Here is a 12105-nt window from a genome sequence, read left to right as displayed (position 1 = left end):
AGCAGCACATGACGGCACACAGTGCAGTAGTGGAGCTATTAACCAGACCCAGGCTTGTCTGTATCTTCAGACACACCCTGTATTCAGACTGACTGTGCTGGCCGGAGAAACACCCTGCTGGCCTTACATGCTGTTGCTTGGGTTCCAGCAGTTTCAGCCCAGTCGTGCACAGACCATCCTGAATCCCCTCCTCACCTCTGACCCATGACCCAAAACTGATCTGTCCCATATAGCTGTTGCATTTTTAGATGTAGTGTGTGTCTTCCACCATGACCCCACCCTAAACCAGTGTGCGCACACACACAAAGCCATGCTGCACATACTAAGGCACAGTGTTTAAAGCACAGACCGAGTGAACCCTTTCCTTAGATTTCACTCTTAAGATAGATCTTGATAAGACAAGATAGATAATCTTAGAAACAAACTAAACTCAGTTAAAGAACTTAACCACCCCCCTGCACACACACATGCAGGTGCGCACACACACACACACACACACACACACACACACACACACACGAACACCCTTCCCCCCCTCTCACCTGGAAGATAAGCACTTTGAAGTTGTTTCTGCGGAGCAGGTGGGCGTGATTGGCCTCCAGTCTCTTCACCTGGCCGGCCTGTTTGTCCATCTTGTCTTTGACCTCCTTCATGTGAACGCTGACCTTGCGGCTCTTCTCCAGGAGTTTGCTGACCGTGTTGGCGGTGCTGCTGTGGCTTTTGGACAGCTTGGTCATGTCGTTCTGGATGCCCCTCACGGACGCCTCCATTTCCGACTGTCGCTGCTCCATCTTGTGCTGGTTCTCCTGCACCGTGTCTAACATGTTCACCAGCTTGTCCAGGAGCGTCAGCACCGTGATGGCGTTGACGTGGCCGCTGGGAGACAGCCCGTCCTTGGGAAGCGTGCCACCGGCGTCCTCCGCCTCTCCGGGGGCCGGCAGGAGAGCGGCGGCTGTGCCCAGGTGTGAGAGGCTGTGTGTGGGCGAGGAGTGTGTGGGACTAGGACTGGGCACCAGCAGCTCCTGGCTCTCGTGTCCCACGCTGCTCCTCTCCGCCTGCACTGCGTCTTCTCCCATTCTCGCTCCTCTCCGGTCTCACCCACTTCGCCGTTCTCCTGAGGGTTTGGTCTCCAGCTGCGTCCGAATGACCCTGGTTCGGGGCTCCGCGCGTCTGTGTGACTGCGAGTGCCGTGTGGTATGTGCCTCGGAGTTGCCTCGGCTTGTTCGACGTTTGTTGGGAAAAAAGTTTTTAGCTTCCAGGTTCAGAAGCCCCACCCTTCTTCCAGCCGGCCTCCCTCCAGGTCCCTCCCCTTTCACTCTGACACTCCCTATTTCTCTCTAGAACAGAGTGAGTAGAGCAGAGTGGTTTATGTGGTTTTCTTCATAGCTTGAAAAGCCATTCCCCGCCCTGGAGGGGCAGAGCTTGGTTGCTATGGCAGCTCGTTCACCCAGTTCTGAGAGTTATGTGTTTGCCTGTGCTAAGTGAGGCAGTGAAGCAGAGTCTTTGAGCTGATACATGAGCAACACTGTCAACTAACACAAACTCACTCTCCTTTGTTTTTCTGTTGATTGCCCTGGCTTCATTCCATGTAAACAGTTTGGAAGTGTGAGTGAGTAGAGAGAGAGAGAGAAAGAGAGGACTCCATATTTGAAGAATGAGCTCATGTTTGCCGGTGGGGATTTTCATTGCTCAAGAGTTTTGTACCTTTTTATTTTTTGTTTTTGAGTATGTTTTTGTTTGTTTATTTATCTGTTATTTATCTGGCTGTGTCTATCCTGCTCCTGTATAGCAACCTTTTCTGTGGTGAAAGAGCATTATTGAGCCATCACCATAACAAACTTGCAAACCTAGTAAACATAGTGCTACCTGCCAAAATGAGAAGTACCAAAACATTTGTTTATGAATGAAATCATGGATGCATGTCAGAAATGAATGCAAATACCCTGAAATGCAGTCAACTCATAGCTATATAGCACTGCAGTGTAGTGTAGTATGATGATGTGAACATGCTCACACACAGTACACATCGCTGCCTTTCAGTCAGGCCGGTGTTCATGCCATACTGAAATGTAATCACTGTCCACTAATGGCACACTGCCAATGTTTGGGTGTGGCCCATGATGTGGGGTTGTACAGACTCCTAATCCATCAGCCTACTGAAACCTCTCTTCACACGCTCGAACTTTAGTTGCATTTACTTTTAAATTACATTTACATTTACGGCATTTAGCAGACGCTCTTATCCACAGCAGTGATGTGACCCTTACAGAATAGTCAGAGAAATGCCAAGCAGTCTAAATATATAAAAGGCTTAAAGCATTAGTACACGTTAAGAACTTCCTCCACTTCCCCAGCCATGACCAAAACAAGCAAAAGACGCTAAAGTTTTGAAGGGGGAGGTGAACAGGGGAGGCACCCTATGGTCTAGAAGGGCGTACTCATACCAGGGTCTGTGATCCGGGCCCGGGCACGGTTCCCTGCCGAAGCACGGTTCGTTTGGCTAGTGTGAGCGCTCCAACCATGCTCGGGCCCGCTTGAAGAGGTGGGCCAGGGCACGATTCATGTGGACACCCGCTTGGTGCATCGTCTGATTGGTTCATTTTGCTGGAACTCAAACATGACGTCAGTAATGCGACGCTCACGTTAAACAGTCATGGCGGCAAAGCGATTAGCAGACAATCGTTGTGTTAAATTATCGATAAATCTGTGCTTGCACCGTGTTTCTGCACTCCCAAAACGACTCCAAAAATACAATAAAAAGAATCGTGAACTCCATAGTGTTGTGCGAGCGTGCTTTTTTTCCAAATAAAGTGGCGTTGTGATGACGTAAGCGTGCTCGGGCCGGCTTGATGAAGGCAGTGTGAGTGCAGGCCAGAGGGGGAGTTGGGAGGGGGGATAACCGGGCCCCAGCACGGAACCAGCAAACCGTGCCTAGTGTGAGTACGCCCTTAACACTGAATACTCAGAGAGAAGGAGTGAAAGAGAAAGAGAGTACAGGAGGCTCCATGTTTGAAGAATGAGCTCATCTTTGCCAGTGGGCATTTTCATTACTCATGACAGTTTTGAACCTATTTGTTTGTTTGTTTTGGATATGTTTGTATAATAATCTGTTTGGCTCTGTATATGTGTCTATCCAGCTTACGAATAACACATTTTTTGTGTGGTGAAGGAGCATTATTGAGCCATCTTTTCAGACTAAAACATGTCATCCAAAATGATTTGTGGAAAAGAACTGCTATACCAGCTTTAAAACTACTTCTTTAATCATTAGATATCCTCCACTGTGTATCATTTTGGCATCAAGTTTGATTACACACTAGAGACATATCTGACTGCATTTCATAAACACGACAAATGACTTTCCATTTGTTGCTTAAAACTCAGGAAAATACAATTTAAAAACAGGATTAACTATTGAAGTCTATTTATACATCAAGTATAAATGTAATAGTTTATAATACATTTTATAATTGGCCAACATTGATGGCAAGCAATAGTCTCTGCCTAAAACCGTTAACAGAAACATTCATTAAAAAAAGACAAAAACAAAGCTGAACTAAAATAAATATTGCAGATGCTCTTTAATTAGGTCTACAGAGAGCAACTGCAATAATGATTCTCACAGCAAGTCATAGAACACCAAGATAAGTCTCCTCACTGCAATTGTATTGTGGCTGCTGTAGGATTCAGGGTGTTGCTGAGTACTGTATGGCTGTCCAAGGAACAAACACAGAAATGAAAAAATCAACATGTCCTTTGGGGACTTGTTCCATTCTCCACTCCCCACATCTGCCCTCCCCCACAGGGCCTTAATGACACTAGTTTCCTCCATGCTGTATTGTATTGTATAGCTCCATGACGTCATCTTTCCTTTTCTTTCCATGGCAGTGTTCTGACTGTGGAAACATGGCATTCTGGGAACGGATAGCAGACCATCTGTGTTCCTTTCGGTCTACAACCTCTGACCTCTGCTGTGGTACTGTACAAACACCAAGTATGATTACACTTTACAAAAACCCAGTGTCCATGGCAAGCTGGACAATGACAGGAATGTTATAGACGGCTGATGGAGCTCTCACTAACAGTTACTACTGCTTACATCAGAATACACTAAACTAACAAAGTAGTCCAAAAACACCTGTTATGTTATCATCGGCCATTCCCAAACCTAAAATATAACATGTTAAAAAAACAGAGAGACATTATTGTTAATACTTTTGTCATTTATATATCATTGCATGTAAGCTATGATTCTGAGTCTATTATCAAGCTAATTTGCATATTTGGCAAAGCATAAAGCCATATTTAGTATACTAGGAAATATTTAATAGAAATGCTGAGGAATCTTATGGGCAGACTGTACTGTGAATCAGGAAGTGTCTTTACAGTTTTCATTGTCAGCAGTCCCATCTGCACAATCATGCTATCATTCTCTGATCTGACATTTACCCTGACACTTTAATGTGCTCTCATCCTCTCATTAGTCTTTGTTCACATTCTTATTCTTTAAGGCATGTGTTTGCTAATTTGGATGAAGAGTGCCATCTTGAGGTCACACATTTTAACAGAGCTGTCAATTCCAGGTTCAGAAAGTAAAATTGAGCAAAATCCTGGTGAGGACTTTTACTTTCTGAACCTGGAATTGACCTCTGCATTTTAATAACATAATTAGAACTAATTTAAATGAAAAGGACTAAATCTAATAATAATAAATAATTTTTTTAAACTACAGAATTTATTCACTTATCCAAAATCTAGATAATTAGCCAGGTTTTTCGCTGAAACTACCATATTACAGTAAGAGCTATAACAATGGCATAGTAGCTACAATTGAAGTTTAGATCCACCAGATATTCTGCAAGTAGCTGTGTTTTGACAACATATGACACAGAGCAGCTTTACAAGTGCATGGATCCAGACATGCCAGGGGCCACAGTAGCAATGAAAAACTCCCCAGGAGGGGGGTTAAGATGAGTCCTTGGGGGGACCAAGACTCAAAAGGGAGCCCATCGTCCATTGAGCAGCCCAGCTAGTATGAGTCCATACATATAGTTCTATTTCTAGGCCGAGCAGTCCCTGTGGATGTTGGGCCTCAGGTAGGTTGGCACTGGAACATACTGGCACATGCGCTGGCAAGCCAGACCATTTCCTAGGTGACCTCTTATGCCAATGAGTGTCTCCAGCCTATTCAGTAGAATGTTGTGATCAATGGTGTCAAAAACAGCACAAATGTCTAACAGTATAAGAAAATAAACGTCCTTTATCAGAGGATATTAAGTTTCAGCAGTTTCAGTGCTGTGGTGGGGTCTAAATCCAGAATGAAATAACCTGATTGTATATGAGACACACACACACACACACACACAGACGCACTAACCCTCTGGAAAGCTGTAAATACCGACGTCATGGGTGTTATCCCATTAGACAACGTGATTTGGCAGGTGTCGTCTAAATGTGATAAATGAAAGGCTGGTTGCACGAAGCCGATGACTTCCAATGGCTTGTAGTCCCTCGCAGTGGCAGAAGCCGCTCGGTGGTTGATGGCTGATGCTGCGGCTTTTAATTCAGTGTTGATCGTCTCCACGTTCTTGTTCATTTTCCTCACTACTGGTTACGCAAAATAGCTAGGCTAATAATCGAAACCAATATAAAAGCTACTTTTATCGCGTCCAAGCTCAAAGTTTATGGCTATCTACCATATGAAACGAAAGTTATAAACTATCTTCATTTCCACAAATGCAACAAATGGCAATTCGGGGCTCGTCAGGATGATTTAAGTGAGTGCCCGATACAGTGGAGTCACCCAAAAGACTCTTCAGATGCCTGTCAGCAGAGGCCACAGAAAGATGCTCCTCCCAATGACCTCTGAGATGTTTTGTGATTGGCCAGATTCAGTTCGATTAGCTCCGAGTTTGTTTGCTCTTCCTAAGTACACCGGATGCTTTCCCGACCCGAATTTCAACCTGAACCTGAATTTTGACCTGAACGTCAATTTCAACCTGAACCTGAATTTTAGCTTGATTTTTTAAATATCTAACTGAATTTCACAGGCTTGTTTTTCAAGTAATAATGGTTTCAGGGTCCGGTTCTGCTGACACTGAAAAAGTGGTTACAGTGGTTACACGTTCACGTGACCCCGTTGTATGCTTTTATTTTGTCGCATACTGCAAACTACTGCATACTTCTACGAAGACCAGTATGCAGTATACAGTATACACTGAGTGCAGTATGCAGTATACAGTATGCAGTAGGCTATTTCGAACAGAAACATACAGCCTGCTCTACATACTGGAAAGTGGCGTACAGCTAGGTCTATGAACTCCAGGCCAGTAAAAATAAAATCCATTTTATTGACATAAAATGACCATAACTAAATCTCAAAGTATTTCGTGAAATGTTCTAATAGAGCTGAATAATAAAAATAGAAATAAGATAACACTTTATTGATACCGAAGGAAATTGCAGATAAATGTAGTTCAACCACATTTTGCAAACAGAAGACTAAATACCATATTTAGAAACGTTGCAGTCTTTGTTATGATACACGTAACATTTCTATTTTTTAGAATGAAGTAGTCTAGGAATTATAGTGTGTACATTATTAAACTTTACATATGGAACAACTCGTTGAAATGGTGTTGCTGATGACAAGTTTAGAATGTTTTATAATTAGGAATCTTTTTCAATGGAAAAAATGTATTTGTTTTATTTAGGTTTAGTTTAACCATACGCGCAGACATTTCTTTTTTGATGTTTGTGAAATGTTATACAATAGCGCCCCCATCTGTCCTACGTAAGATAATGCACGTTCCTTTGGAGTGCGAGGACTCATGCTTGGTGAATGATCAACTTACTGTTTTAATGGTATTTTCATGGTAAAAATAAAGCAGTAGATTAAAAGTCCGAAGACAAAGCGCAATTCTTCAGTTGATTTTAATTGTTAGTGTTTAGTGACCCATTTACGATCTGCATATTGTTCATTATACCCCCTCTCTCAGTTCAGTTAAATTCAGCAAACTTTATTGGCATGACCATGGCCAAAGCAGTATTACAGTAAAAGAGATTAATGAACCATTGCATTTAAGAAAATTAAGAATAGTAAGTTATATAATTAACTTGAAAAGAAGAGTTCTTCTTGAAAATCAAAGTGAAGTAAAGAAGTGAAAAGAAACTAAACAATATAAACATAAAAGTGTTTACACGCACTCAATGATCTTATGAAACTGCAGTTTTCAGAGCGCTAGCTTCTTTGGGTGACACATGTAGCAAGGTTCCCACCGCAAGAGGAAGGGTGGAGATAACTTTTAACTTTTATTATTTTTTATTTACGATCACTTCGTGGGGGACGCTCACAGCTCGAGCATCCACCCCCCCCCCCCCCCCCCCCCCCCCCCACACACACACACACACACACGTGCCCCTCTCCTACGCACTTGGCTATCGCAGGAGTTGACGAATTAAAAACTAGAAATCGTAACTATGGCGCAGAATTAACACTATTATAAAAAAAATTACACACTGAGAATATACTCTCTGTGCTGGTTTATTTACCATACAGCCCATCAGAAAACATCCCACTGTTGTTTCCCTGTAAGGGATATGATTATATTTACAGCTTGTTATCTTATTAGTTATCTTTATCTCATATCTCATCTGAATGCAGTAATCATCCATCTGGCACCAGAACGATTACAAATAATATTAGTAAGGTTATTCTTGATTGATAGAGATTTTATCGCATAAACCGATCCTGGGATCTGGACACATGCATTAGTAAAGCTGCTTTGTTACGACATATGTTGTAAAATCGCTAGGCTATATAAATATATTTGGCTGTACCGTTTCATATGATATAACAAAAAATATTTCGAGAACTATATATTGGTTGAAGTTTGTATTTAAAATCTCATAGTAACATAATGGTAACATAAAGCTCAGCTACAAATCACTTTGACATCACTTGTATTTTCTTCTTCTGCTGTCACTACACGACTTTACACAAATTTAAAACATGTAACTTAACTTCTAAATGCAGTTATTTAAATGCCCGTAAACCACATTAATTTGATCATTTTCCCCTAAACACTAAGAATAGATTTTGCTACATTTTCTCCTGCAAGAAATAGCAAAAATAATGGAAACGTAACGTAACGTAAACGTAAAAAGTAACGTAAAACCCAGTGTCGTTTTTAGCGCCGTTGAAAAGGTTGGCCCGCTGTCGACGTGTCTCTAAACTGTGGTTATTGCAAAGATGTGCAATTCAAACATTTTTCAAGAAAGTAGGTATTGTGATGACAGTTATGACGTAACAATTGGAGTGGTGGGTGCAAAAACACTTTTAAGCTGAGGCATAATTCAAGTAGGATTTACATGTATTTCCTGTTTAATTGGACTGTTATACGTGCTCTATGAAATGATCAAGAAAGATATGTGATACCACTTACAGATGCTTTATTTGTACAAATATGCATTTTAGTCATCAGAGTCTCGATGCACAATAGTTTGCAAAAGGGTCTTTACATAAAAAACATAAAATATTACATTAGTATCCTCGTGACAATCATAAAGCCGCTGCGTACGCAGGGTAAGGTTCGTGGAAAGCTTTTCCCATTCCAGGCAAAAAGACATAAGCTAAAGGAGCATGAGGCCCAGATGTTGTCCATCCTGGGCAGTTACAGGGCATCACGTATCCTGGGTTGCCCGGGGTAGGATGCGTATGCGTGGCGCCGAGCAGTGCCATCCCTGGAAATGTAGCAACACGTCCAGGATATTCAAGGGAGGCATGTGGAAACGTGGTTGCAGGTAATTCCGACATTTTCGAGTGTATGTCCAGATACGGATAGGGGTGTGCGGGTAGAGGATGACTGAGGAGCGCTCTGGTAGCCGTAGCAGCAGCAACCGCCGCTGCAGCCTTTTCGGGATTCCCCAAGCTGTCCGCGAGGGCGCCGCCAGGCAGAAGTGCCCCTTTCAGTGAGTCGTGGTCTCCAAGGTTATAGGATACATTAAACTGATATCGGTCTTTCTTTATCGAGTTCTTTGGCTTTCGCCGAGGTCTGTATTTGTAGTCCGGGTGCTCTTTCATGTGAACTGCCCTAAGACGTTTTGCTTCATCGATAAACGGCCTTTTCTCCGAGTCCGATAAAAGTTTCCATTCTCCACCGAGTCGTTTGCTGATTTCAGAATTGTGCATCTTTGGATTATCAAGAGCCATTTTTCGTCTTTGAGCTCTCGACCAAACCATAAAGGCATTCATTGGGCGCTTGACGTGGTCAATTGGTTTCGACATGTTTGTTTCCAAACTGTTTTCATAGGCTGGTGCCAAGTTTCTCCTTTATATCCTCTTTGCACGGCCAGTCTTGAACTTGATGAATAAAACCTTGTATTACTGATGCATAAATAAAAGTATAAAATGACTGTCTTATAGCAGTGACATTCTCTCCAAAATATAGATTTCCTCCAGGAACAACGCACACCTCCGTTACAAAAACAAAATACTTTCTACAGTGTATCTTAACAAGAGTTTATTAATATCCCATGAAAATGTTCGCTTTCATTTCCAGTAAATCCACGCAACGAAAGCTACGCTCCATCAGCGCGTATAACCGTCGGACAAACTGACGCTTTTCTGTATGGCTATTTTTCAACAGGTGCTCAGTAATTAGCCTGCTCGGGAAGAACTCATTCGTTCAGTAAAGTAAGCTAGAACCTCCTACCGAGGCGAAATCCTCTTGAATGACATCACCATACGAGAAAACACTTTGGGCGGTGCTTTGGAATGCGTATTTACGCACCCACGTCTTCTCAAGTCCTATAAATCTGCATATTAGTGTTAACTGGGAGGGTCTAGTTCAATCCAGTCACTTATGTAGTCTACATTCTAAATGCTTTAGTAACACATACTTGTTTTCGCGGATTGCACACTTTATCATTTTTTTCTGTATGCTTTGTAAGTTTACTTAATGTCGTCAAAAATAATTTTTATATTGGAAATTTTTTAAGCTTTTCTTATACAAAAAGGAGAAAGAAATCGCAATATCAAGCAAACCTAGAATGTAATAATTTTCCACACTGTGTCGGATACCTCCTAATATCAAATAATGAAATATAGGATATTAAAGTAGCTTTCCCAAATCAAGTATTATGCGCTTTAGTTGAACAACTGAATATGTTCTTTTCGTCTCCGCTAGGTTTGTATAACAAGTGTTTATTATTCTCAAAAGAGAACTTATAGGTTATAGCGTAATTGTCCCTAGCTTAATACCACACTCGTGCTGAGAGGCGTCATTGTTTGAATGAAAGAACACCAGGAGGATTAAGATGATAATACTCTTTTGCGCGTGCCATGTGACTCAGAAAGAACAAGTGCAGACTGACAAGTGTAAGTTACTGCCTTATTAATAAGCCTCTCAGCGTGGCTGCGTAACTGTATTGCCCATTGTTATTCGGCTCACATTAATAGGTTGTTTGAATTATTATACAATAATATATATCCAGTGTACTGTAGCAAAATATGTAGAGATATTAAGAATTGTAGTGAAGTGCACTGTAGGAGATAGCCTACTTCTCACAGAGCTAATTCCCAAACGGACATGCACGCACACACCCAAGGTGTTATAGCCCTTTAAAAGCGTATTAGGAAGGTCCTTCATTAACAGAATGCCAAAAGGCCTTCTGAATTTCTAATATAAAGAACCAGTTTATGTTACTAAAGGTTTAAATCACAACATTAAACACATTAAATCATGGGGTCTCAAAGTTCTGAGAATGTGGCTAATAGCTAATCTTATACTTAAACACTTCCGAATGTTCCAGGATGATGCAGAGACTACATTTCTTTTAAAGGAAAGTCCACTTACACATACACATGCACTCATCATGAGTCAGATATATGACCATTCAGATAATAACTGTGATACTTTAGCTTGCAAACACTCTAGATGTGTTACACGTATGTTTATTAACCCAGTCATTAAAATAACTACCTCAACAGAATCGATTATCACCCAATCCTCCTCATGCATTACTGCTGGATCTATCTACTGCATTACTGACAAGAGATGTATTCAGCTGTTGTTGAACACCTTTCAGATTATCAGAATTAAGGATTTAACATTTCCAGTAGAAAGGCATTTAAAAACCAATCTGTTTTTAAATTTTAAAGCTAATCTAAAATAAATCTGATTTGATTTGCCAGTTGTTGCTCTAGCTAAAGAAAAATAACTGATCTACACTCTCAGAACTTTAGAACCCAGTGGAATTAATGTTATGATTTACACATCATCTTTTTATAATACACACTGGTTCCTCCTCCCCGGAATTCAGAAGCACTTTGCTTGCAGCTGAAGGACTTCTATCCCAAATGATGGCTTGTTTCTCTGGAAACCTTGTGTGTACTTCACAACAATTTGTATTTGAATCTATATATAGTAAATAAAGAACCACATCTTTTTGGGTGATTGGAATGACGCAATTAACAATGAAAGCTTGTTGCAAACATTCGCACATAGATGTCACTTTCTAAGAGTGTAGGGGTGCCTGAGCTACATACAGATAATATCAGAACAATGCGATAAAATGTAATTAAGGAGACAAATGACTCCTAAAGTTGAATTTGAATTTGCTCTGCCTCCATAAAATGTCTCTGGTCATAAGGCCTGGGTTGCATGGGTAATCTGAATGATCTCTTAAGGAGAAGCTTTAGTAGCTATAGAAAAGAAAGTCCTTTTGAGAAAAGGGAAGGAGGGAACAATGTTCAGAAAAGGCTTTCACTCCTCATCATTGAAGGAGAGGGCCCCTTCTCTTCACACAGCTGTGCCCTGTTTCTCCTCACAATGAATGATGTAACCTTGGTGCCATAGCGCATGGAACTCTGTGCTCTTGCATTTGGAAGAATAGGAGTGAACTGAAGGACACAGTAAAGTATATGTAAGCCACATCAATAATAGAACGGTGTATGGTGTATTCAATCTTTGTCTTGAAGGACGAGTTAGCCACAATGCTCCAGGATTTGTTAAAGTACATACAAGTGTCGGATACCTTGTAACAGAACATAGTGACCATGTTAACCCACAAGAATTCCAAACTATTATTATTCATTTTCATGAT

At 41.3% G+C, this 12105-nt stretch overlaps 1 protein-coding gene and 1 pseudogene across 1 annotated transcript; both read right to left on the bottom strand.

Moving 5' to 3' along the window:
* Window positions 1-428: 428 nt before the first annotated feature.
* On the bottom strand, window positions 429-1300 carry LOC143507643 (caveolae-associated protein 2 pseudogene; annotated as a pseudogene).
* Window positions 1301-7725: 6425 nt separating this feature from the next.
* On the bottom strand, window positions 7726-9762 carry LOC143507641 (transcription factor Sox-21-A-like). Its single transcript, XM_076996576.1, has one exon. It carries the CDS (start codon window positions 9284-9286, stop codon window positions 8561-8563), a length of 726 nt encoding a protein of 241 aa, XP_076852691.1. The 5' UTR covers window positions 9287-9762; the 3' UTR covers window positions 7726-8560.
* Between the last annotated feature and the right edge of the window lie 2343 nt (window positions 9763-12105).

Source organism: Brachyhypopomus gauderio, unplaced genomic scaffold (assembly GCF_052324685.1).
Source record: "Brachyhypopomus gauderio isolate BG-103 unplaced genomic scaffold, BGAUD_0.2 sc707, whole genome shotgun sequence".
NCBI classification, from domain to species: Eukaryota; Metazoa; Chordata; class Actinopteri; order Gymnotiformes; family Hypopomidae; genus Brachyhypopomus; species Brachyhypopomus gauderio.
This window is presented reverse-complemented; position numbering and strand designations above follow the sequence as displayed.